The 27,745-nt window shown below is 45.1% G+C and overlaps 1 protein-coding gene across 1 annotated transcript; it reads left to right on the top strand.

Annotated features, from left to right (window-relative positions):
* Positions 1 to 645: 645 nt before the first annotated feature.
* LOC134346635 (apolipoprotein M-like) lies at positions 646 to 25,586 on the top strand. The gene is made up of 6 exons (XM_063048097.1): positions 646 to 864; positions 18,980 to 19,128; positions 21,676 to 21,746; positions 22,736 to 22,846; positions 23,893 to 23,991; positions 24,930 to 25,586. The coding sequence occupies exons 1-6, from the start codon at positions 751 to 753 to the stop codon at positions 24,947 to 24,949; spliced, it is 564 nt and encodes a 187-aa protein (XP_062904167.1). The 5' UTR covers positions 646 to 750; the 3' UTR covers positions 24,950 to 25,586.
* Positions 25,587 to 27,745: the final 2,159 nt, after the last annotated feature.

Raw genomic sequence — 27,745 nt, 5'->3', positions numbered from 1 at the left:
CACGTGTGCGTGCGCACACATCTTTTTTGCTACCAGCGCACAAAGGAATTTAAACCACACACAAAAGGTTGTCACCTTCTACCTCATTGACATGTTAAGAATATTTCATGGTCGTACACAATCACATTTCCTTTACCGGTTCCTGATGGGGACAGTGTTGACAACATGGAGTTTGCGATGATTTGTCTGCAGATTTTAGAACTGGCTTATTTATACTGTTTTTAATGAAGAAATTATTCAGTGCGCACATATTGTTGTCTCTGGGCAAAAACATTGCATAGCACAGGACTTTTGGGCACACTGGTTATTACAAATTAGAGGGAACATCGCCTCCGAGAAAGGAAAACAAGCCTAGTCTCACCAAACACTTCTTGCTACATTATTCCATAAGCCCCTTTGCTACCATTCACATAATATTGCTTTTAGCAAATGAAAGTAGCTTCCCCCCATTTATCTCCAAAGAAGTGAAGAACAGCATGTAAACTATGAAGGACATAACTCAGGAAATGGCAACATAAATATGACGGAAGATTTTCTTTATGTTCTGAGCAACATTCTCCCCTGCCTCAACCACCCCTTCCCCCATCTTATTCCAAGGTTCAAACTTATTGGGAAATGCAGTTAATAATTGCAACGCTGTTACGTAATCCCCCTCCAGAGTTTTCAACGCTCGACATTTCTCTCTGACAGCTGAACGCTTGGGATTTGTTCAGACATTCCTGATTCGGGGAAGTGGGATATTTTGCAGCCATGTACCAACGATTATGGTCATGGTTGTTGTATCTTGTTGGTATAACAATGCAAGTCTTCTGGAACTGTGACTACAACGACAAGGTAACTGCTGGAAGCCTCAACAAGACCCAGGTAAGGAAAAGAACAGGTCTTCGCTTAGACCACAAAGCAGTCACGTGGCCATTGGCTTGTGTTAGTAAGTACTGGAATGTGAAATTGGGTTCCAATTGTCAAGGGTTTTGATGATGGATTCTTGGCTATTTTCATGAATTCACTCCTCTTTCCCCCACTTTCACCCAAGGAAGGCAAAGTGAATGCTCCTTGTGTGCTTGACGCTGTCTTGCTGGTAAATGTGTGCATAATTTGAATGGAAGCAAGTCTTCTCAATTCACAGTGTTTTTTTAAAAAGAAATTAGAGTTTTAATACCCTCTATAGCCAATACCATGTTTCAACACGTCTTACTAATTGAGAGAAAGATAACTGCAGGTTGAGTGAAACGGGGAACATACAGCGTGATTACAGGGAAAGTAAAGACAAATTCTTGCATTTAATCACAAACAAGAGAAAATCTGCAGATGCTGGAAATCTAAGCAACACACGCAAAATGCTGGAGGAACTCAGCAGGCCGGGTAGCATCTATGGAAAAGAGTACAGTTAACGTTCCAGACCAAGCCCCTTCAGCGGGTCTCTGGAGGGTCTCAGGCCAAAATGTCGACTGTGCTCTTTTCCATAGCTGCTGCCTGGCCTGCTGAGTTTCTCTAGCATTTTGTGTCTGTTCCTCTCATTTAAGATGGTTGTACTACACGAAGCCGGAAAGAGCACAAAGAAGATTTGCGAGACTGTTGCCGGGACCTGAGGGTTTGAGTAAAAAGTAGAAGTTCAGCAGGCCAGGACTTTATTCCTTGGAATGCAGGAGACCGAGGGGGGAATCATGAGGGGCATAGAATGGGTGAATGCACACAGTGTTTATTCCAGGGAAAGGGGACCTAAAACTAGAGGGCATGGGTTTAAGGTGAGAGGGGAGAAATTTAAAAGGAACCTGAGGGCCAACCTCTTCATACAGAGGATGGAACGAGCTGCCGGACAAAGTAGTTGAAGTGGGTACAATAGCATTTAAAACACACCTGAATAAATGGATAGGAAAGGTTTAGAGGGATACAGGCCAAATGCAGGCAAATAAGACAAGCTTAGCTTTGTCAGCATGGATGAGTTGGGCCAAGTGGCCTGTTTCTGTACTGTATGAATCAATAACAGCTTTTCAAATGAAACATTTAAAATTCCTATGGGACTTGACAGCATAGCAGCAGAGTTGATGTTTTCTTTGGCCTGGAGAATCACAGTCTCAAAATAAGTGGATGGTGATTTAGGGGCAGGGAGGAGAACAAATTTCTCTAGTGATTTTTAGCCTTCTCATGGCGACCACAGAGGCTCAGCCACGAAATATAGTGAAAAGAAAGGGATAGGTTTTTAGACACTAAACAAAGGAAGGAATATCGAATTTGATAGAGAAAGTTGTACTGAAGTTGGAGATCACTCAGGTATTTCCTAAATAACAGAGCAGATATGAGGGACCAAATGGTCTACTCCTATTTCTTTTGCTCTGAGTTCTTACTGAAGTCCACCTCTTCGCGTAGGTTTTTGGACACTTGCCCCAACACATCCAAAATGGTATTTGAAAATGTGCTTGCTGCATTCAGGGGGCTATACATATGCAAGCTGTTGTTGTGGAGACACAAAAGACTATTGATGCCAGAATCTTAAAAATGTGTTCCACTAAGCTCAGGGAAACGTTCCATTCTACTGCGATCAGATGATTGAACGGACCTCTTGTACCATAAAGATCTCTCAGTTCTCCTTACTGCTTGCACTTTATTTATCCGCCTGCACTGCACGTTCTCTGGAAACTGTTGCACTACATTCTGCATTCTACAACTGCTTTTCGCTCTGTACTCCCTTGATATACTGTACTTACATTTTAAAAAGATTGTAGGGGTGGTGCGCAAAACAAAATCTGATGTGGCAGAAAGAGTTTAACCTGGAAAAGAGCGAAGTGAAGAATTAGGTTTAATATCACTGTCATGAAATTGGTTTTTATCCAGCAGCAGTACATTGCAATACGTAATAATAAAAACCGCAAATTACAGTAAGAAATAGATATTTTAAAAAGTAAAAATTGAGTAAGTAGTGCAGAAAGAGAAAAAAAGTAGTGAGGTAGTGTACATGGGTTCAATGCCCTTTCAGACATCTGGTGGCAGAGGGGAAGAAGCTGTACCTGAATTGTTGAATGTGTGCCTTCAGCCTCCTATACCTCCTCCCTGATGGTAGCACTGAGAAGAGAGTCTGTCCTGGGTGATGGGGGTCCTTAATAATGGATGCCACATTTTTGGGGCATTGCTCGTTGAAGGTGTCTGGTGCCCCATGATGAATCTGACTGAGTGTACAACTTTCTGCAGCTTACTCCTATCCTGTACACTGCCCCCCACCCCACCCCACTGCCATTTAGAATGCATCTGCTGAAATTCGCAAATGTGTTTGGTGGCATACCAAATCTCTTCAAACTCCAAACGAAACAAAGCTGCTGTAGTGCCTTTTTTTGTAACTGCATCTTTATGTTGGGCTAGGATAGAGGCGCTGACACGCAGGAACCTGAAATTGCCCACCATTGATTAGGACTGGTGCACGTTCCCTCGCCTTACCACTTCTGAAGTCCACAATCGATTCTTTAGTCTTACTAACATTGAGTGCAAGGTTGTTCTTGATCTGTCTCGCTCCTGTACGCCTTCTCTTCACCAGCTGAAATTCTGCCAACAATTCACTTTGGAGAGTTGAATTGGAAGTAGAGTGCATGGTTAATGGCAGGATCCTTGGCAGCATGGAGAAACAGAGAGTTCTTGGAGACCACATCCATAGATCCATCAAAATTGCCACACAGGCTGATCGGGTTGTTAAGAAGACGTATGTTGTGTTGCCCTTCATTAGTCGAGAGGATTGAGTTCAAAGCTGTGAGTTAACGTTGCAGCTCTATAAAACCTTCGTTAGACCACAGACAGAATATTGTGCTCAGTTCTGGTAGCCTCATTATAAAAAGGATGTGGAAGCTTTCAAGAGGGTGCAGAGGGGATTTACCAGGATTGGAGAGCATGTCTTATGAGGATAGGTTGATTTTATTTTTGCAGTGGAGGAGATGAGGGGTGACTTGATAGATAATGAGGTGTATAGATCAACGGGAGAGCTGAAGACATTTTCCAGGGGTGGGGGAGAGAATGGCTGATATGAGGGGGCACAATTTTAAGGTGATTAGAGGAAAGTGTAACAGAGGCAGTTTTTTACACAGAGAATGGTGGGTGTAGAAAGCACTGCCGGGGTTGGTGGTAGAGTCAGATACATTAGGGATATTTAAGAGGCTCTTAGATAGGCACATGAATGAAAGAAACATAGTGGGCTACGTGGGAGTGAAGGGTTAGATTGAACATGAGTAGGTTAAAACTTTGGTACAGCAATGTGGGCCTGTACTGTGCTGTACAGTTCTAAGTCCATTCTCCCATCTTCTCCCAGCAACCCTTAATCCCCTCATAAATCATCAATCTCTGTCTTAAATACACCGTGACTTGACCTTTGTGTAATAAATTCCAGACTCACCATGCAGAGGTTCCTCCCTGTTTCATTCTAAAGGGATGTCCTAAGACAGTGCTCTCAATTCCTGGACTCTCCTACTAATGAAAACATCTCCTTCATTTCCACTCTATCCAGGCCTCTCAATATCCAATAGGTTTCAATGGGATTCCCTTCCCCCACCCATCCTTCTGAATACCATGGAGAATAAGCCCAGAGACATCAAATGCTCCTCATATGTTAAGAGGTCCTGTAATGTTGTGGCCTCCTCGTTTACCTGGAGATTTACTTTGGAACAGCCATAACGAGGTGGGAAGTGGGGCAGAAATGGGAGGGGAGAACAGCGAGGTCGAGAAGTTAAAACGGTTGGGATGGGGGTAGCAGTGGGAGGAGAAACTGCAGAGTTAAGAGGGTGGAGGGAGGGGCAGAGGCAGGATGTTGGAAAATGGAGAGCAATGTGGATGCAAAGGGTTGGATTGACCTGAGAGTAGGTTAAAACGTTGGCGGAACATCATGAGCCAAAGAGCCTGTACTTTTCTATGTTGCTACAATAAACCAATTATCAATTACCAGTCTGGAACAAAAACAAAGGTGCTGCTGGTGCTCACTGGGTGGGGGGAAAAGGCAGTACCTGTGTGGGGAAATGGACAGTCAAAATTTCAGGTCCAGACTGGCTAGATGAAGGGTCTCAGTCTTAAACATCAACCATCCATTTCCCTCCACAGATGCTGCCTGACCCATTGGGTGTGTGTGTGTGTGTGTGTGTGTGTGCGTGTGTGTGTGTGCGTGCGCACGAGCTGCTGTTGTACTTTGAGAGAATGGTGGTTTCACCAGATCCCAGGGTTAAGACCCTGACAAGACCCTTTGCTGGTGGCTGAGAAGAGAGAGGAGCAGCAGATTTGAAGAAGGTGATTACAAGATTTAAGTCTCGTTCTTGAGTTCTGAAGAACAATATCGATATCACCTGATCCCACAATGTGGAACTGGAAGCGGGGAGGTATGTCATATCAGTTGCCCTGTAACTCAGACCAGCCATCAAGCTGACTGGAGAGAGTACACCGCACTTCAACTCCCCTTCCCCTGGCAGTTCCAGGCTGCAGAACCCAACATGTCCAAGCCTGAGGACACACTGGGCACACTCTGAGATTCAGTGACCAACTACATTTGTGCAGCTCGATGATACAGGTGCTGCCCAGTGGTGCAGCTGGAAGAGCTACTGTCTCACAGCGCCGGAGACCTGGGTTCGATCCCGACCTCCACCCGTGTGTGGACCTTCCATATTCTCCCTATTACTGCGTGGGTTTCCCCCAGGTCCTCCAGTTTCAGAACTGGGTAATAGAGGTTAAGATGGATAAGATTACCTTTATATGTCACACCAATTTAAATGCATCGCTTGTGATGTGCTGGGGGCCAACAAATGTCGCCACCCTTCGGGTGCCAACTTAGTATGCCCACAACTCACTATATCTTTAGAATATGGGAGGAAACCAGAGGGGGAATCCCAAGGTCAGAGGGAGAAGGTACAAACTCTTTATAGACAGCAGGCCGGGGGTGAAATAAAACCCCAAACAATGACGACTGGTGCTGTAGGGCACCATTACACTATCGTGCCTTCCACTCAAATTGGCAGGTTAAAAGCCTGCTATAAACTGGTGTGCAGGAGAAACTGAGGAAATTAACTTACTTCAGATGAAGAGTGGGTTTTTTTTTAAGAGAAGGGGAAATTCCCAGGTCCTGATGAAGAGTCTCGGCCCAAAATGTCGACTATTTATTCCCCTCCATAGATGCTGCCGACCCAGCAAGTTCCTCCAGCATGTTGTGCTGCTCTGGGTTTCCAGCATCTGCAGAATCTCTTGTGTTTGAGATTCCAGAGTGTGCTGGAATGTTTATCCTTCAAATCCTTCCAATAAAATTGATCATTGCTATCAATGTTCACTCACAGAGTGACTCTAACCCTCTAGGTTACAAAGGTGAGAAAGCTTCAAAGGAATGCCACTGTCTGCAAATCTGCTTCTCAATTCATTGATAAAAGGGACTTGAGCAAAATACTGTGCATTCCTTTTGGATGATACCTTGGCAGAAAGCAGGAACATTTTAGTTTATCAGCCCCACACTGCCTCTGAAGCTGACTTACCCTCGTGGATAATCATCAACCGTCTGTCCCAAGGTCTTTGGCTGTGTGCATTACTACTCAGTCCAACTTGCAGATTACCGTAAGAGTTACAATAGGTTACTAATAAACAGAGCCAGCCAAACACAAACCCTTTCTTCGTTTTTTAAAATATCACAGGATGTTACATGAATGTCAGCTAATCAAGCATTTTGGAGATGGTTTACCTATAAAAGACCACATATGTGGGAGTGAACTGCTGGCTGGAATCCAATCCACTGAGGTTCAAGAGCTTTATATGTAGAATAACGGTTACAAGCTGGAACCTAATCCAGTGTTTATATACAGAATAATGGCTGGGCTACAGGCTAGAATCTCATCAAAAGGTTCGGAGGGGGCAGGGGGCTTCACTTTAGAATAATAGATCCCCAGGCATAGGTTAAAGGCTGAAATCGAAGTGAAGGGTTTAGATTCACAGAGTTATAGAAAAATACAGAACAGTAACAGGCCCTTCAGCTCAGCCAGTCTTTGCCAAACCATTTAAACTTCCTGCACCTGGACTATAACCCTCTATACCCCTGCCATCCATGTACCTAGACAAATTTCTCTTCAGTGTTGAAATCTAGCTTGCATGCACCACTTGTGCTGGCAGCTCATTCCACACACTCACCACCCTCTGACTGAAGAAGTTTCCTCCAATGTTCCTTTTCACCTTTCACCCTTAACTCGACCTCGAATTGAAGTCTAACCCAACCTCAGTGGAAAAAGCCCTTATAATTTTGTGTACCTCTGTCAAATCACTCCTCAATTTTCTATGTTCCAAGGAAAAAAGTCCTAACCTATTCAATCCTTCCTTATAAATCAGGTCCTGCAGACCCAGCAACATCCTTGTAAATATCCTCTGTACTCTTTCAATCTTATTTATATCTTTTCTGTAGAGTGGTGACCAAAACTGCACACATTTCTCCAAGTTGGGCCTCACCAATGTCTTATACAACTTCAACATAACGTCCCATCTCCTGTACTTAATACTTTGATTTTTTTGGAGGCCAAGGTGCCAAAAACTTTCTTTATGACCCTATCTATCTGTGATGCCACTTTCAATTAATTATGGACATGTATTCCCTGATCACTTTGTTCCACCACAATGCCCTACCATTCACTGTGTAAACCCTAGCCTAGTTGGTCCTACCAAAATGCAACACCTTGCACTTGTCTGCATTAAATTCCATCTGCCATTTTTCAACCAATTTTTCCAACAGTTCCAGATCCTGCTGCAAGCTCTGGTAGTCCTGCTCGCTCTCCACATACCTCCAATCTTGGTGTCATCTGCAGATTTGCTGATCCAGTTAACCACATTATCATCCAAATCATTGATATAGATCACAAACACAAGAGATTCTGCAGATGGTGGAAATCCAAACCAACACACACAACGTGCTGGAGGAACTCAGCACGTCAGAGAGCATCTATGGAAAAGAGGAAACAATGGGTGTTTTGGGCTGAGACCCTTCCTCAGGATGGCAAAGGGAGGGGGAAGATAACTAAATAAAAAGGTTTGGGGAGGCGAAAGAGGCTAGATAGAAGGTGATAGGTGAAGCCAGGTGGGTGGGAAAGGTCAAGGGCTGGAGAAGAAAGAATTTGATTGGCGAGGAGAGTGGACAAAAAGAGAAAGGAGGACGGGACCTGGAGGAAGGAACAGGTAGGTGAGAAGAAGTGAAATGTCAGAGTGGGGAATAGAGGTGGGGGGGTAATTTCTTCACTGGAAGGAGAAATCAACATTCATTCATGCCCCAGGTTGGCAGGTACCAAGGCAGAATATGTGTTGCTCCTCCACCCTGAGGGTGGCCTCATCGTGGCACCAGAGGATATAGATGACAAACAAAAGCAGACCCAGCTTTGATCCCTGCAGCACAGTACTAGTCACAGGCCTCCAGTCAGAGAGGCAATCATCTATTACTACACTCTGGCTTCTTCCATAAAGCCAATGTCTAATCCCATTTACCACCACATCTTGAGTGCCAAACGACTGAACCTCCTTTACCAATCTCTCATGAAGGACCTTGTCAAGTGTAGACAACATCCACTGCCTTGCCTTCATTAACTTTCTTGCTGACTTCATTGAAAATCTCTGTAAGATTGGTTAAGTACGACCTACCATGCACAAAGCCATAACTATCCCTAATCAGTCCATGACTATCCAAATACTCATATATCCAGTCCCGTAGAATACCTTCCATTACTTTCCCACTACTGATGTCAGACTCACCAGCCTATAATTTACTGGTTTATTTTTAGAGCCTTTCTTAAACAGCAGAACAACATTAGCTATCCCTCAATCTACTGGCATCTCATCCATAGCTAAAGATGATCTAACTATCTCTGCTAGGGCCACTGAAATTTCTGCACAAGCCTTCCACAGTATCCAAGGGAACACCTTGGGGGATTTATCTGCCCTAATTTACCCCAAGACAGCAAAGGCCTCTTCATCTGTAATCTGTATTTGGTCCGTGACCTCGCTGTTGTTTTGCCTCAATTCTATGGCCTCTGATTCCAACACCTGAGTAATTACAGATACAAAAAATCCCTTTAAGATCTCTCCAGCATTGTGTGTGTTGCTTGGATTTCCTGCATCTGCAGATACTCTCTTGTTGTGATTTAAGATCTCCCCCATCTTTTTTGGCTCCATGCATAGATTACAACTCTGATCTTCAGAGGACCAATTTTGTCCCTTGTAATCCTTTTATTCTTAAGTTATTTGTAGAATCCCTTGTCTGCTAGTGCAATATCATGCCTCTTTTCAGCCCTCTTTATTTCTTTCTTAAGTGTTCTGTTGCATTTCTGTGCTCCACACGTACCTCATTTATTCTGTCTTTACCTGCTATGCACATTTTTTTAAAACAAGGTCTCTCTCAATATCTCTTGAAAACTAAGGTTCTGTAACCTGTTATCTTTACCTTTTATTCTTACAGGCACATACAAGCTTTGTACTCTCAAAATTCAATGTTTGATGGCTTCCCACTTACCAAGCACACCATTGCCAGAAAACAGCCTGTCCCAATCCACACTTGCCAGCTCATTGCTGATACCACAAGAATCGGCCTTTCTCCAATTTAGAGTCTCAGCCTGCGGACCAGACCTATCTTTTTCCATTTTTACTTTGAAACTAAAGGAATAATGATTACTAGATGCAAAGTATTCTCCTACACAAATGTCTGTCCCTGCCCTGTCTTATTCCCTAACAGGAGATCAAGTATTGCACACACTCTCATAGGAACTTCTATTACTGATTAAGGAAACTTCCTTGAACACCCTTTCCCATCCAGCCCTTTTACAGTTGAGATTCCCAGTCAATATGTGGAAAGGTAAAATCCCTACTATAACAACTTTATGTTTCTTGCAACAGTCTACGATCTCTCTACAAATTTGTTCCCCTAAATCCTGTGGACTGTTGGGTGAGGTCTATAATATAATCCCATTATGGCGGTCATACCTTCCTTATTTCTCAGTTCCACCCATAACACCTCACTAGACGAGTTCTCCAGTCTGTCCTGACTGAATACTGCCATGACACTTTCCCTGACTTGTAACACCACCCTTCCCACTTTAATCCCTCTGCTCTGTTGCATCTAACTCAGTGGAACTCCAGAATGTTGAGCAGCCAGTCCTGCCACCAAGTCCGACTAATGGCCACAATATCATAACCCCAGGTGTTGATCCATGCCCTGAGCTCATCCTTTCCTACCATACCTATTACATTGAAATAGACACAGTTCAGGGTGTTAGTTGCACCACGCTCAGCCTTTGATTCCTGACTTTGCCTGAAGTCTTAACATCTGTCTGCACAACCATTCCACTATCTGTTCTGGCTCTCTGGTTCCCCTACCCCTGCAACTCTAATTTACACCCCCCCCCCCATGCATCCGTCCTGCTCGAATGTATGTCCGCCTCGAGTTTAGGTGCAAAAGTCTCTTCTGTACAGGTCCCACCTTTCCTAGAAGAGAGCCCAATGATCCAAAAATCTGAATCGGCACCCCCCCCCCCACACCACCTCCTTAGCCATGGGTTAAGCTGTATTATCTTTCCATGTCTGGCCTCAAAAGCACATGGCAGGGCTAGCAATCCTGAGATCACAACCTTGGAGGTCCTGTCCGTTAATTTAGCACCTATCTCCCTGAACTTACTTTGCAGGACATCGTCACCCGCTTCCACCCATGTCACTGGTACCGATGTGGACCCCCAACTCTGGCTGCTCTCCCTCCCACTTAAGAATGCTGAGGACTTGATCTGAGATGCCCTGGCATCCGGGAGGCAACATACCATCTGGGAATCTTATTCTCGTCCACAGAACCTCCTTCTGTTCTTCTAACTAATGAATCTCCCATCACCACAGCGTGCCTCTTCTTCCCCTTCCTGAGTCACAGAGCCAGACCAAGTGCCAGCGACTTGAACGCAGTCACTTTCTGCTGCTAGGTCATCCCCCTCACCCCCAATAGTATGCAAAGTGGTGTATCTGTTGTTGAGGGGGATGGCCACAGGGGTACTCTGCACTGCCTGTTTAACCCCTTTCCCCTTCCTGACTGTCACCCAGATTCCTGTGTCCTGCACCTTGGGTGTAACTATCTCTCTATATGTCCTATCTATCACCCCTCAGCCTCCTGAATGGTCTGGAGTTCATCCAGCCCCAGCTCCAACTCCTTATCGCGGATTGTTAGAAGCTGCAGCCGGATGCACTTGTCACAGGTGAAGTTATCAGGGACGCTGGAGATCTCCCTGCCTTCCCACATCCTACAGAAGGAGCATTCAGCTTTCCTGCCTGGCATTTCTACTGTTCTAACTGTGCAAATATAAAGAAGGAAAGCAATAAATAAACTGGGGGGAGAATCTACCTGCAGATTTTTTGGCTTCTCTCACTCAAGCCTCCCGGCGCTGAAGCCTCAGAATCCTCACTCTTACACTGTCCACTCCAACACTGGCTGTTCTGCTAACCCCGCCTTATCTTAATTTCTTCCTGCCAATCAATCCGGATTGTGGACTGGCCGCTTCTTAAAGCACCAATTGCCACAAATCGCTGCCTTATGTACTCAATCAGCAAACTTGAGTGAGCTATGTCTTCTCACGCTTTGGATGGCCGATTGGCCGCTGTTTGGATACTGGGCATAATTTACAGGCAAGGATCTAATCAAGGAGTTCATGAGGTTTATAAATACAATACTCCAGTTGCTGATTGGAGTACTGTGCAGACGTAACAGGAGCATTCCCACACAGGTCCAGCGAAGAGCTTTAAAAACCCAGTCTCTATGAAAGAGAGGTACCGCCTAGCGGAGCGGTTGTTGTCAGAGTAGTAAGGCTTTGGCTCAACAGGGCTTTAGCCAGAACAGGCGGAGGCAAGGTAAGTAGGTAAGTTCATTCCTTATTTCTTATTTAAATCTTGAGAGAATAGGGTTATAGCTACAGAGCCAATGTTCTGTTCGGGGTGTAGATGTGAGATTTCCAGGAGACTTCCAGCCTCCCCAATGACCGTGTCAGGGAACTGGAGCTGCAGCTCAATGACCTTCAACTTATCAGGGAAAGTGAAGCGGTGATAGATGGGAGCTACAGGGAGGCAGTCACCCCAAGGCTTCAGCAGACAAATAAATGGGTGACTGTCCGGAGAGGGAAGGGAGAATATCAGATAGTGGAGAACACCCCTGTGGCTGTCTCCCTCAACAATAAGTACTCCATTTTGTGTACCGGGGGGGGGGCCTACCTGGGGGAAGCAACAGCGGCCGTGCCTCTGGCACTGAGTCTGGCCCTGTGGCTGAGAAGGGTAGGGAAATGAAGAGGATGGCAGCAGCAATAGGGGACTCTATAGTCAAGGGTAGAGATAGGCCATTCTGTGGTTGCAAAAAGGATACACAGATGGTAGTTTGACTCCCAGGTGCCAGGATCCAGGATGTTTCTGAATGCAACTGCAAAATCCTTAAAAGGGAGGGTAAGCAGCCAGAAGTTGTGGCACATGTTTGTACCAATGACATAGGTAGAAAAAGGGATGAGGTCCTGAAAAAAGAATACGGGGAGTTAGGAAGGAAGCTGAAAAGCAGGACCTCAAGGGTAGTAATTTTGGGATTGCTGCCTGTGCCACGCAACAGTGAGGATAGGAATAGAATGAGGTGGCAGATAGATGCATGGCTAAAGAATTGGAGCAGGGGGCAAGGATTCACATTTCTGGATAATTGGGCAGGTGGGACCTGTACAAAAGGAATGAATTGGACTTGAATCCGAGGGGGACCAATATCCTTGGGCAGATTTACTGGAGCTGTTGGGAGTGGTTTAAACTAAAACGGCAGAGGGATGGGAACCAGGATGATAGAACTGAGGATGAGCCAACAGGCTTACAAGTAGATGATGGGTGTGACATGAATGTAAGGAAGAACAAGCCAATGATTGGGTGCAAATGCAGACAGAGCAAAAAGTTAAATTGTATTACAGAGGCTAAACTGTTGGCTTTATGGCAAAGTTTGTAGATGATACGAAAATAGGTGGGGGGGGGTAGTGCTGAGGAAAAAATGCATTTACAGAGATGCAGAAGGACTTAGGAGCCCTCGTGCAAGACTCCCAGAAAGTTAATTTACAGGTTGAGTCTGTGGTAAAGAAGGCAAATGCAATGTTCACATTATTTCAAGGGGAGTAGAATATAAAAGCAAGGAGATAACGGAGAGCCTTTATAAGACACTAGTCAGGCCGCACTTGGAGTACTGTCAACAGTTTTGGGCCCCATATCTAAGAAAGGATGTGCTGTCATTGGAGGGAGTCCAAAGGATGTTCACGAGTATGATTCAGGGAATGAAGGGGTTAACACATGAGGAGCATTTGGCAGCTTTGGGCCTGTACTCACTGGAATTTAGAAGAATGCGTGGAGATCTCATTGAAACCTACTGAATGTTGAAAGGACCAGACAGGGTCGATGTGGACAAGATATTTCCTGTGGTGGGTGTATGCAGAACTAGAGGGCACAGTCTCAAAGTTGACTTTTTAGAACAGAGTTATGGAGGAATTATTTTAGCCAGAGAGTAGTGAATCTGTGGATTGCTCTGCCACAGACTGCAGTGGAAGCCAAGTCACTGGGTATATTCAAGGCAGAAGTTGATTGTTTCCTGATCGGTCAGGGCATGAAAGTATAGGGCAAGAAGGCAGATGTATGGGGTTGAGCGGGATCTGGGATCGGCCATGATCGGCCATCGGCAGAGCAGACTCAATGGGCTGAATGGCCTAATTCTCCTACAATGTCTTTTGGTCAATATATCCCTGGGCATGTGTACCTGTTGGATTCCAGCCAAAGGGGTTCAGAGGGTTTATATGTAGATTTATGGATACTCAGTTTGCGATCTAATCAAGGGGTTCAGAGGGATTACATAGAGACCCCAGCTTTCAATTCACTCACGGGACTCCACCATCCCCTTCATAATCCCCTGAACCCCTTGATTAGATTCTAGCCCGTAACTCACTCTCTGTATCCAATATTCTATATATAAACCCCCCCAAACCCCTGAACTATGACCACTGACAACTTAGGGACTTGAATTTAATTAATTGCATGAACTATAAAACTTTTGTCCCACAAAAGTGAAACAAAACTGTTTCCTGTTTTTCATGTTTCACCTTTTTGCCTCCAATTTTAACTGATTATTTAGTGCGCTTCTATATTTACTGGACTTTCACCTCACAAATAAGTGTTCCCTGCCTTCCGAATGAAGTGCTGCTTGTGTGCAGCAGTTGCAGTTCAGTCCGAGGACTGGGCAGCAGAACTCTCAATTGAAGCAGATTATGCCTTCTGCTGGTCGGCAGAGGTTGGTGCTTGGTGAAGGAAATTGCAATTAGGGGAGCTTCATTTGTCCATTCATCCCACACCCCCTCTTCTCTATTTTAATATCATTTATGGATTCTCCTGTATGCTTGTAAGCTCAGCCATAAAGCTTCAAACCATTATTGAAGGTAGTGAGTGTCTGTCCTACAGTAACACATCGGTGTGAAGGTTTGAAACTAAACTGGACAATAGAATAGAACTTTATTGTCATTGCTCAAGACAACGAGATTTCTGTGTTACTCCAGCCCGTGCAAAACTTGTATTTACAATGCATGCGCTACAGCCTAATTTTTAAAAAATTCTCATATTAACATGCAACAAGTAACTTCGATAGTCTATATCTCACAGAGGCCATTGGCAAGCATTATTTAGCTACACAACAGCTCTCGGGAAGAAGCTATTTTTCAGTCTCATTGCCTTGGCTAAGCTGTTTCTGTATCTTCTACCAGATGGCAGGAGATTAAACAGACAGTGTCTGCGATGGGATAGATCTTTAATGATGGAACAAGTATTGAGAGTCGTAGGTAGTCTCCAGATCTGGTAGTTGAGTCCCCATGATGTTCTGAGCCATCTGAATCACCTGCTGGAGTGCTTTGTGATCTGTCTTGTCGAAGCTAGAGTACCACACTGTCATTCCATATGTCAGTATGTTCTCTATTGCACATTGATAAGAGTTGGCCAACAATTTTTGGGGCAGATTAGTTCTCCTTAAGCACCTCAGTTAGTATAGTTGCTGCTGGGCCTTCCCTACTATCGAGCCAAGAAGGCTCCTCAGTGATTTTCATCCCCAAAAACCTGAAACTGAAGACCCTTACCACTACCTCACAATTTATATAATGGGGCTTGTTCAGGACATCTAAACCTCCTGAAGTCAATTATTATTTCTTTTGTCTTCTTGACGTTGAGGTTGTGGTTTCTGCACCAATTGGACAATTTCAGACCTCCTCTCCATATGCGAATTTGTTATCTGCATATAGAAAGTGTCAGAGAGAAAGACACACCTTGGGGTTCATGTTGGCAACCACTCACTTACACCAAGATTTTAGATTAATTAATTGTCGTATACACCAGAGTGCAATGAAATTACTTGCTCACGTGAAACACAGAGTAAACAGGTAATAACAATTATAGTCAAAAGCACAAAGCAGAATAGTGCAAACTATAGAAATATAAAGTGAAGTAGTACAAAGAGAAATTACCTCCATTTTTCTTTCATCCATGTGTGTAGCTGAGCCTCGTAAATGACCGTAATCTGCCTCTACCACCACCCCTGGCAGGGCATTCCGTGCACGTACAACTCTTCCTGTAAAATAACTGCCTCTGACAATCCCCCTAAGCTTTCCTCCAATCACCTAAAAATTTTGCCCCCTGAGTGAAAGGCGTTGGCTGCCCACTCTATGCGTCCTCTTATCTTTTTATACAGCTCTATCAAGTCACCTCTCATCCTCCTTTGCTCCAAAGAGAAGATCCCTAGTTCACTTAAACTTACCTCATAAAACATGCTCTTAAATCTAGACAGCATTCTGGTAAATCACCTCTGCACCCTCTCTAAATCTTCCATAACCTTCCTACGATGACCCAGTTGACTTCACTCTCAAGAATGCAGGTACGGCACCTACAAACAAACAAAGCCACATCATCATAGATGAAAGAGAGAAAGGAGGAGAGGACTCATAGCCAGACTAAAATGATTAGAATGAAACTTCATCTGCACAGTATCAATGTACCGTTGCTGGAAGATTGAGGATCTAAGGGCAAGATTGTTGTATTGGAGAGAAATGAGAAATTGATGCATTCTGTGTTTCATGGAGTCATGGCTATCTCAAGACACGCCAGATTCAGTGATCAGACCCAAGGGCTTCTCGATGCTGATTCAGAGAAGGTAAAAGGTGGAGGTCTGTGTTTCACGATGAACTCTTTGTGGTGTTCATATGCAGCAGTCTTGTCACTTTTTCATGATTAAGTGCTGACTATTCTACATACCAAGAATGTTCTCCTTCGTGATACTGAACACAATTTACATACCACCAAAGGCCAATGTTAAACAGACACTTGAGGTAACGAGTGCTACCATCAGCATACAGCCTATCCTAACACCTTGTATGCATTTAAATAAGCAAGAGGAATAATTTCTTTCCATAAAAAGTCCATAATTTTGTTACTAATTCAATAATCAATGATAATCTCAGTTCAAAATTACCATGGCATGCAAGACAATTTTTAGAAGACTTTCACTAATTTTGGCAAATGTTCTCAAAATGGTTCACCAGTCCTGGTTTTGTATTGAGTACAAGATTTAGAAAGCCATAAAGATACTCCCTTCAAGACTGAAATGAGGAGACATTTCTTCACCCAGAGAGTGGTGAACTTTTACATTTCTCTCCCCATACGGCGGTTCACTGAGTTCATCCATAACTAATGCCACTATCTTTCTGGCTGTTGGAGGCAGCACAGGGACACAGTCAGTGGCTGCTCCACAGATCCAGAGACCTGGTTTCGATCCTGAATGCTGGCGCTGCCTGTGTAGCGTTTGCATGTTCTCCTTGTGGCCATCTGGTTTTCCTTCCACATCACAAGGATGTATGGGCATGTAGTTGTGATAACTGGTGTTGTGTAAATCGCCACCAGTACAAAAGTGAGCAGAACATAGAACAGTGCAGCTCAGGAACCGGCCTTTTGGCCCACTATGTCTGTACTGAACACGATGCCAATTTAAACTGAACGGCCTCTTATGAAAATTTTTAAAAATGAATACTGGAAATTTTAAACAAACTTATAGCACAGTAGAGTATCCCTTAATACAACCGATATCACTTAGTTTTTATTCAGTACAATGAAGGGTAGGAAACACATTTGGAGGCCTTCTTGCAAACCCAGGTCTTTGAAAAGCAGCATTGTTTAAGTCTTTTCAATTGGTTCAATGGGAACAAGTTTGTGATATAACAATCAAGTGATTTGAACTGGAGAAATAAAACACTTCAGAGCTCTGAAATTTGGTGGAAGTGGCCATTAGATGAATTATGTACTTGTAGGTTTCAGCCTGTAAGTCTCAAACTTTGAAGTGTTTATATGTCACTGTATACTACACTGAGGCAGGCATTTACAGTAACAAAGAAAAATAGAGAGTTTATGGAAAAACTATACATAAAGCCTGACAAACAGCCACTGTGCAAATTACAATAAATAAATGATATAGAGAACATGAGTTGCAGAGCTTTGAGAGTGAGTCTGTAGGTTGTGGAATCGGTTCAGAGCTGAGGCGAGTCAAGTCATCCACGCTGGTTCAGGAGCCTGACAGTTGTGGGGTAATAACTGTTCCTGATCCTGGTGTTGTGGGACCTAAGGGTTCTGTAACTCCTGTCCAGCGGTAGTAGTAAGAAGAGATCAAAGCCTGGATGGTGGGGGTTCTTTGATAACGGATGCAGTCCTGAAGACTCACACTCAACATTTCAGGAACAACTTCTTCCCTTCTGCCATTAGATTTCTTAATGGATAATGAACCTATGAACACAATTTCACTGTTTTATTCCTCTCCTTTTGCATTATTTATTTCATTTATACATAAATTAAGTTAGCAGTTACATAAGTTATAAAGTTAGAAACATCTTTAACTTAAATATACTGATTGTGATTTATAGTTATTACAATGTACTGCTACCGCAAAACAACAAATTTCCTAACATATACCAGTGAAATTAGACCTGATTCTGATTCTCCTTGTAAATCTGCTCTGTGTGGGGACCTACTTTGGCTCCTGGACGTTGGTGTTCCCATACCAGGCCATGATGCAACCATTTAAGATGCTCTCCCGACGCATCTATAGACGTTTGCATACCGTAGGTTTGAGCTTGTCAGAAATGCACAACCAGCTTCCGATTGACAGCATCCTAAATGGAAGTAGATGGGTGACCTTCAGACTTCTCACTGTCCATCCAGCTCAGGCATTTAGTGAACCTGTTGCTGCTCCAACTATTGCAACGAGAAGCTCTTTATGAACACAGTGGGGAGGTGTGACATGTCTGCCTTCATTAGGTGGGGCATTGAGTACAAGAGCTGGGCGGCCAATGATAAAGCTGTGTTGGATGGTGGTGAGACTGCTGCTGGAATATTGGGTGCAGTTCCGGTCACCGTATCACAGGAAGGATAGGGTTAAGGGTGCAGAAAAGATTCACGAGGGATTGGATGGCTTTAGTTACAAGCAGAGTGAATAGAATGGGACTGTTTTCTGTGGAGTGAAGGAGGCTGAAAGGTGGCTTTTCTAGAGATATATATAAGATCATGAGGGGTCAGTCTTTACCCCAGGCTAGGGAACCCTGTAACCAGGCTTAATCTGAGATGGGAAAGTTTAACGGGGACATAAAGAGGTAGGTTTTTCCACCCAGAGTGTGGTATATATAGAGGAGTTGCTGGAGGAGCTGGTGGAGATTAGTGCAATTAGAATTGGGACAGGTACATGGATAGGAAGGTTTGGTGGGATATGGGACAATATAGACAAATGGAACCAGCTCAGGGCGAGACCCTGGTCGGCATGGACAAGCTGGGCTACAGGGCCTGTTAATGTGCTGTATGGCTCTGTGAGTCGAGCACTTGGTTAGCAGGGGAGAGCTAGTTGCATGGGGTGCTGGGCGAGGCTGTTCCACATCCAGTCACTGATGCCATCCTTCTCCTCCTCCTGCAGTACTCCGGCAAGTGGTACTTCATTATGATAGCTGCGGATTCCGACAGTTCACTGCTGAAATTCGGGGCGATGGACAGTGCCGTCTTCCTCCTCACGCCCATGAAAGCCGAAGGGAAGCTTCTACTGCAGGGAGAGTTCCGCCTTAGCGAGTGCGTTCCTCACCAAGTGCATCAGCTTGAACCCTAACCCCCTCCAACCTTCCAATGGAGCTGAAGGAGGGTCTCTATGTGTGACCTATCATCTCATGTCCATTAGTTCAAATATAAATTGCATGAAACCCTCAGTCTATAACTGATTTCTGAGGATCCACTGTTCTGTAGAAATACCTCTGAAGTGCAGAATTAGATGCCAGCCTGTAACTCACCTGCAAGGATTCATTATTCTATAGATAACCACCCTGAAGCTCAGATTATATTACAGTAGCCTGTAACCTACTCCCAAACCCACAGATAAAGGGGTTCTGTTGTAGTCTGGCAGACTGACCTCTACCTTGCTGAGGCTAGGTGATAACTCTCAGACACCTCCTCTTACTTACCCCAGTAAGGAGCACCAGGCCATCGACTCCCACACCAGCACCGACCTTAGTAACTCTGAGGATCTCCCATTCACTACCACCAACCTTACCCTGCACCTCCTAACAAAGTTCCACAAACTTACATCTGCATATTTTGACTATGTTTTATCACCCCCCCCCGCCACCGTTTCAGTCCCTTCCTACCTACATCTGTGACACTTCACACGCTCTTGATCTTTTCAAAGATTTTGAGTTCCCCGGCCCCGACTGTCTCATTTTCACTTTGGATGACCCGTCCCTATACAGCTTCATCCCCATCAGGAAGGCCTCAAAGCTCTCCGCTTCTTTCTGGACAACAGACACCACCAATCTGGCAAAACTGGTCCTCACTCTCAATGATTTCTCCTTCGACTCCTCCCACTTCCTTCAAACAAAAGGCGTAGCCACGGGCACTCGTGTGTCCCAGCTACGTCTGCCTTTTTGTCGACCACGTGGAATACTCTATGTTCCAACCCTATACTGGTATCACTCCCCAACTTTTCCTACGCGACATTAATGACTGTATTGGTGCTGCTTCCTGCACCCATGCTGAGCTCATCAACTTCAACAACTTTGCCTCCAACTTCCACCCTGCTCTCAAATTTACCCGGTCCATTTCCAACACCTCCCTCCCCCTTCTTAATCCCTCTGTCTTTATCTCTGAAGACAGCTTATCTACTGATGTCTTTTATAAATCCACTGATTCTCACAGCTGCCTGGACTATCCCGCTGTCACTTGGAGAAGTGCCAACCCCTTCTCTCAATACCTCCATCTCCACCACATTTGCTCACAGAGTGAGGCTGTCATCCTTCTTCAAAGAAAGGGGCTTCCCTTCCTCCACCATCAAAACAGTCACACAAGCATCTCTTGTATTTTGCACACACCTGCCCTCACCCCAACAGACATAGGGTTCCTCTTGTTCTCATCTACCACCCCAGAAGCCTCCATGTCCAGCACATAATTCTCTGTAACTTCCACCATCTTCAACGGGACCCTACACCAAGCATACCTTTTCTTCCCCACCCCTCCGCTTTCCACAGGGATCATTCCCTGCATGACTCACTTGATCGCTCATCCCTCCCTACTGATCTCTCTCCTGGTACTTATCCTTGCCAGCAAGACAAGTGCTACACCTCCTCCCTCACTACCATTCATGGCCCAATTCCATATCCCACTCCCAGAGATACATTATTCCATATAGAAAGCCCTTGAACCTCTGGATCAGATTCTAGCCTGTAACTCACCCCTGACTGTTCATTATTCAATATATAAACCACATGAACTACTGGACGAGAATCCAGCCTGTAACCCATTCCTGGGGATCCATTATTCTGTGTCGATGCCCCCAAATCCCAGATTAGATTCCCAGCCTGTAATTCAATTCTGGATATTTATTACTCAACATGTGAACCCCCTGAACCAGCTGATTAGCTTCCAGTGTGCAATTCACCCCTTGGTAACTGAGATTCCACATGAGAACCCACCCAATCCTTCCATGATTTGAGTTAAGATGGTCTACTTTGAGTAATTTGGCTTGGGGTGTGACCTGGTTTCAGTGGGTGCGGTCAGGGTGGGGCAGGTCTGAGTGGGTGCGGTCGGGGTGGGGATGGGTCTGAATGGGTGCAGCTGGGGTGGGTGCAGTCAGGTTTGAGTGCGTGCATTTGGGGTGTGACCAGGTTTGAGTTGGTGCAGTCAGGATGGGGAGAGGTTTGAGTGGGTGTGACCTGGTTTGAGTGGGTGGGGTTGGAATGGGGACAGGTTCAAGTGGGTGTGGTAGGAGTGAGGACAGGTCTGAGTGCCTGCAGTTGAGGTTGATGTGGTCTGAATGGGGAGAGGTTTGACTGGGTGCCGTGGGTGTGGGGACAGGTCTGAGATGGTGTGGTCTGGGTGGGGAGAGGTTTGAGGAGGTCGGGTTGTGGTGTGATCAGTTTACAGTGGGTGTGGTCAGGATAGGGATGGGTTTATGTGTGTGGGGTTGGGGGGGGTGGACAGTTTTTAGTGGGTGGAGTCTGGTTTTGCCCTGGGTTCAGTGACAGGGCCGGGAGTTGGTCTATATTCAGCTGAGGGGTTGGAGAGTCAGTGGGTCTTCAGCAGACCAGGTGAGATGGTTAACATACAACGTGTCACGTTCTTGTCCCACAGAACAACAAACTGCCTATTTCGCCAGTGGACCTATTACATCAGCAATCAGACACAGGAGATGATCCTCGAGGGTGAGCACACCAACATGTAGTCTCCACTCAAAGGAGTGAAGTTATTGGACATGACCCTCAATGGGCAAAGCCAATTGCACGTTTGTTTGGATGGTGTTATCTAAAACAGCTACCTTGCAATCTAGGGCTGACCTGTGCCTGAAGTCATTCTGGGCTTTATTACCTTGTAATCCTTTCTGAGAAAAATGTCTGCCAATTCTATTTAAAACTCATGCTTATTAGCATGATCCCAGTAAGTCTTGTTCCACAGCATCTCCTGCAACTGGTTTTCAATTTGTCCTGGCACTTGCCAAAAGACAAAAATGACCTTCCCCCACCCATCAAAATCCCAGAAATACCATACATGTAGTGGGGTAGTGGGTCACCCACTGTCCTCTCCCCCTCTGGGACTGGGTGGGGTAGTGGGTCACCCACTGTCCTCTCCCCCTCTGGGACTGGGTGGGGTAGTGGGTCACCCACTGTCCTCTCTCCCTCTGGGACCGGGTGGGGTAGTGGGTCACCCACTGTCCTCTCCCCTCTGGGACCGGGTGGGGTAGTGGGTCACCCATTGTTCTCTCCCCCTCTGGGACTGGGTGTGGTAGTGGGTCACACACTGTCCTCTCCCCCTCTGGGACTGGGTGTTGGACACACTGTCCTCTCCCCTCTGGGACTGGGTGTTGGACACACTGTCCTCTCTCCCTCTGGGACCGGGTGGGGTAGTGGGTCACACACTGTCCTCTCCCCTCTGGGACTGGGTCGGGTAGTGTCACACACTGTCCTCTCTCCCTCTGGGACCGGCTGGGGTAGTGGGTCACACACTGTCCTCCCCCCTCTGGGACGGGGTGGGGTAGTGGGTCACACACTGTCCTCTCCCCCTCTGGGATCGGGTGGGGCAGTGCATCTCACACTGTCCTCTCCCCTCTGGGACTGGGTGGGGCAGTGAGTCCTGTCCCCCTCTAGGACCTATTGTTTACTGCTTACATTTTTTTTTATCTATCTCTCCATGGAAGGACGTCCTGAGCAGAGGACAGAGATCTTTGTGAAGGATGGAGATGATTACATTATGCTGCTGGAGGTACAGGAAGAAGGGCTGGAAACCTTCAAGAGGCTGATGCTTTATGGTAAGCGAAGAAAGGAAGATAGTATAGCATATAACACTATAGGTTTAAGGCAAAGGATTGGAGGTTTAGAGGGGATCTGGGGAAGTATTTCCTCAGCTAGAGAGTCTGACTGGAATTAGGAATGCACTGCTTGAGGAAGTGGGGGTAGTAGAGATTCTCACAAGCTTGAAGGTTCTGTGCGAGCACTTACTTTGCCAAGACAGACAGAAGTGACTTCAGACCTAGTCTGGTAAATGGGATTATTGTGGATGAGTCGGCATGGTGGGATTCTGGGTCTTTTTTGTGCTGTGAGACAGAGGAAACAGCAGCATGGACTGGTTGGAATCCAAACCTGTCTGGGCGTTGAGAGAGCGGGAAACTGACGCTGACCTTGGAGGCTGGATCAGCCATAGTCTTATTGAATGGGAACCAGAGTTAATGGCCTCAGTGGCCATCTCCTTACATTTGACTTCTAGTCATACAAGGAAATTGGCCATTTGGCCCATCACATCCTCAACAACCAGTAGGCATCCATCTATACTAGTCCCGTGCTCCAGTGACCTTAAATTCCTACTGTACCCAAGTGTGCGTCTAAATGCTTCAGATATTGTGGATGTATCTGATTCCACCACCTACAGATGCCAATTGTAAAAAAATCTTCACAGCATCTTAAAAGTTTCTTCCCCCAAGACAGTTATCTGATCAAACATTCTAGCTAGCACCCCCACACCTCTTCGCATCTATTACCCCAGTCAGTGAACTGCACTATAGACACTTCAAACCACGTTTATAAAGTTGATTACACTATAAATATAGATGCGCCAGAGAAAGCATCTATCCAGATGCATTACAGCTACATGTCAACTGTTCTGTCCAAAATCCCACAGAATTGCAGAGCTGTAGACCGACATAATCACAGGGAGGACGTTCAGGCCCCAGATGTGCACATCACTGGAGGTCTGTTCTGGTGATGCTGCAGCACTAACCCCTGTGATGATCTGCTGCTCTTGACACTGGAATCCCCTGCTCTCTCTCAAACTTCTCCCTCTCTCCTCTTCCCAATTCAGGCAGGTCACCAACCCTGACCGATGGCCTGCGGCTGGACTTCGAGCACCGCGCCCACTGCATGGATCTGACATCAATTTTCGTGCTGAAGCAAGCCCAAGGTGAGTGGTGCTGGGTTCTTTAACCCCTCTGCTCCACAGTACTCCCTTTTCACTTTCTGTCCCTTGTCTCATCCCTTTAACTCCTCGGCCCTGCAGTCCTCCCGTCCCATTTCTGTTTCACTTCCCACCACTTTAAGAGACTGTTATAATAAATAACAGTGAAAGAGGCCACAACATCACAGCGGCACAACATATGAGCAACATTTGATGTCTCTGGGCTTGTACTCTATGGTATACAGAAGGTGTGGGTGGGGGATCTCATTGAACCCTACAGAATACTGAAAGGCTGGTATCGGGTGGACACGAAGAGGATGTTTTCATTCATAGGAGAGAATAGGAACTGACAGCACTGTCTTAGAATAAAGATTGCTAGATAGATACTTTATTGATTCCAAAGGAAATTACAGTGTCACAATAGCATTACAAGGGCACAGATATAAATATTAGAAGAGAAGTAGAAAGAATAAAAAAATAAGTTTCCACAAACAGTCTAACAGGAAGGGGTCATCACTTCCCTGGCGACAGGTTGACTCGTTGTAGAGCTTAATAGCCAAGGGTGAGAATGACCTCATATAGCGCTCTTTCAAGCAGTGCAGTTGTCTAAAGGGACATCCCTTTAGAACTGTGATGAGGAGGAATCTCCTAGGGTGGTGAATCTGTGGAATTCATTGCCACTGAGGGCAAGTCATTCGGTGTATTTAAGACAGAGATTGATAGATTCTTGACTTATATGGGGATTAAGGGTTACTGGCTAACAGCACCTTCCCCAGAAGGACTGCGGCAGTGGCAGTTCTCACCCTCAGCCTCCCGAGGGTGATTACTGATGGTACTAATGCCTAACCAGCTAACCATGCCCTATTAGTGAAATAATTTACAGTAGCAGAGCTTAATTCCTGTTTCTATTACCTGGTAATGCTTATTTTTCCTTCTTTCTGCAGCACCTTGTGAGATTTCCTGAATTAGTTTTGAAACCTTCCACACCCTGTGCAACAACGCCAGATGAGAACAATCCACAAATGCCTTCATCTGCCTTCGGTATCGTGTCCCTTGTGGAGTAATAGTTACAGCTATGCATTAGCAGTTCATGATTACCTTTGTTTGGCCGGAATTTAGTTTTTATTAGAGAATAGCAAAATGAAAAAAATCGAAACTGTCCTTCTGCCTATTTTGATCAGGGGGTTAATAGAATTGGAGAGGAAAAACCTTTTGGACCAAGACACAGAGGAGGTGGAGGAACTCAGTGGGTCGGGCAGCATCTATGATGGGAAATGGTCAGTCAACATTTCAGGTCAAGACCCTTCCCTCCAGCTCCTTTGTGAATTGCTCCAGATTTCCAGTATCTAGTCTCTTTTTTCTTATTTTTGTTTGGGATGAGATTGATTTCTTACTTCCACAGCACTACTATACACCTGACAATAGGTGGCACTGCTGAGCACCTTTCAGCACATTGACCCCTCTGCACCACCTGCAGGTGAAATGAGGTATTACAGGAATAGAGAAAATGGCTCCTCATCCCTCAATTGAGAAAGCCCTTGAACCTTGGGAACAAAATGATTCAGATCAAATTCACTTTGTACGAGACTACTCACCTAGATCTATATTAAAGACTCTGCACTATCCTTGAGATGAAGATTCATTTGTAAACTGTGTACAACTCAATGAGATTCTCTGGTAAAAGGGTATTCCTCCCATCTGTCTGGTAACCTGTGCTACATTAATTCCAGGCCATGCAAATCTTCCCTTAGTTTTTAGAGACCAAAACTGTTAAACAAGATCACAACAAAAGCACGTGCAACCCTCAACAGGACTTCCTATTTCACCACTGTTTCCTAGCTATAAAAGCCAAATCTTCTTCCTAATTGTATTTCTCATTTGTGCTCTTTGAATCAGGATACTAACCTCTCTCGCTCTACAAATGTTTGGTAGTTTCTGTTTAAAACATTTTTTTTCTCTTTTTAAATACTGAAATGAAGAACCTCACATTTTCTCAAAACCAAACTCCATCTGCCGCCCTTTTGCCCACTTGCAAAAGATAGAACATTACAGCACAGTGAAGGCACGTCAGCCCACAATCTTCTGGCAATCTTATAACCTCACTAAGATTGAGCCAACCCTTCCCTCCTATGTAACCCTCTATTTTTCTTTCAGCTGTGTGCCTATCTGAGAGTCTCTAGAATGTCCTTAATGTATCTGCCTCTATCAGAATCAGAATTGTGTTTATTATCACTGGCATGTGTCGTGAAATTTGTTATCACGACCCCTGGCAGGGCATTCCACATACCCAGCACTGTGTATAAAAAGAAAGTTAACTCTGACACCCCTCATTCTTGCCTTGTATTAATCAATCATACTACTTCTCAGACCCCCTACGGCCTCCTCATGACTCATGTTCCTACCAGCAAACTAGATTGTGACAATGTCTTTTCATTCAAGTTATTAACATAAATGCTAGGGCACCGAGTACAAGAGGTGGGCACTATATTAAAGCTGTACAAGGTGTTAGCATTTCCCAATGCAGCCTCCTCGACATGTGAGACTCATTGTGTTGATCCATGGCCTCCTCTTGTGCCAAGATGAGGCCACCCTCAGGGTGGAGGAGCAACACCTCTGGGTACCCTCTCCTCAATTCCCCATTCTGACCTTCTCACCTACCTATTACTTCCCGCTAGGTCCCCTCCCACTTCCCCTTCCCATCAGATTCTTTCTTCTCCACCCTTGACCTTTCCCACCCACCTGATTTCACCTATCACTTTGCAGCCAGCTTCTTTCTCCTCCCCCCACCTTCTAATTCAGGCATCTCACCCCTTCCCTCGCTGTACTGATGGAGGGTCTCGCCCCGAAACATCAGCTGTTTACTCTTTTCCATGGAGTTCCTCCAGCATTTTGTGTGTGTTGCTTTGGATTTCCAGCATCTGCAGATTTTCTCATGTTTAAGATGCTAGCAAGATGTGTGCAGCTCTGGTCATCATACTATAGGAAGGATGTGATTAAGCTGGAGAGGGTGCAGAAAAGATTCACAAGGATGTTGCAATAACATTAGTTATAAGTAGAGTTGTGACCATTTTCCTTGCAGTGGAGTTGACTGAGGGTGACTTTATAGTGGTTTATAAAATCCTGAGGGGCGCAGTTAAGGATCATGGCTCCAATCCTTTTTTTCGGGATAGGGATTCTAAAACTAGGGGTCTAGGGGCATAGGTTTTAAAGTGAGAAGAGAATAATTTAAAAGGGGTCTGAGAGATAGAGCGTGGTGGGTATGTGAGACAAGCGGTCAGAGGAATTGGTTGAACTAGCAACGTTTACAAATCATTTTGACACGTACATGGATAGAAAAAGCATAGAGGGACATGGGCCAAACACAGTCATGTCGGGTTAAATCAAGAAGGCATCTGAATTGGCATGGACGAGTTGGGTCTAAACGTCTCTTTCCATGCTGTACAAGTCTGACTCTGATTAACTCAGGAACTAGGGCTGATCATTATGGCACCCAATAGTAGCAGTCTGACTACCCAAAAAATAAAAATTCAATTAAAAAAACACTTTACCTAACACTTTCTGTATGCCAATATGCAAGCTCCACCATGCCTGCAGATGTTGGAAATCCAAAGCAACACACACTAAATGTGGAGATACTCAGCAGATCAGGCAGCATCCATGGAGCTGAATATACAGTTGACATTTTGGGCCAAATCCCTTAATCAGGACTGGAAAGCAAGGGGGAAGACACCAGAATAAAAAGGTGGGCAAGGGAGGGAGG

The sequence above is a fragment of the Mobula hypostoma genome, chromosome 5 (genome assembly GCF_963921235.1).
Source record: "Mobula hypostoma chromosome 5, sMobHyp1.1, whole genome shotgun sequence".
Lineage (NCBI taxonomy): Eukaryota > Metazoa > Chordata > Chondrichthyes > Myliobatiformes > Myliobatidae > Mobula > Mobula hypostoma.
The sequence above is the reverse complement of the archived record's forward strand: the minus strand, read 5'-3'. Positions and strand labels throughout refer to the sequence as shown.

Coding starts and splice junctions, on each gene's coding strand:
- LOC134346635 (XM_063048097.1), top strand. CDS start 751: ATGTACCAACGATTATGGTCATGGTTGTTGTATCTTGTTGGTATAACA. Junction 21,747..22,735: donor ACAGGAGATGATCCTCGAGG/GTGAGCACACCA, acceptor TCTCCATGGAAG/GACGTCCTGAGCAGAGGACA. Junction 22,847..23,892: donor CAAGAGGCTGATGCTTTATG/GTAAGCGAAGAA, acceptor TTCCCAATTCAG/GCAGGTCACCAACCCTGACC.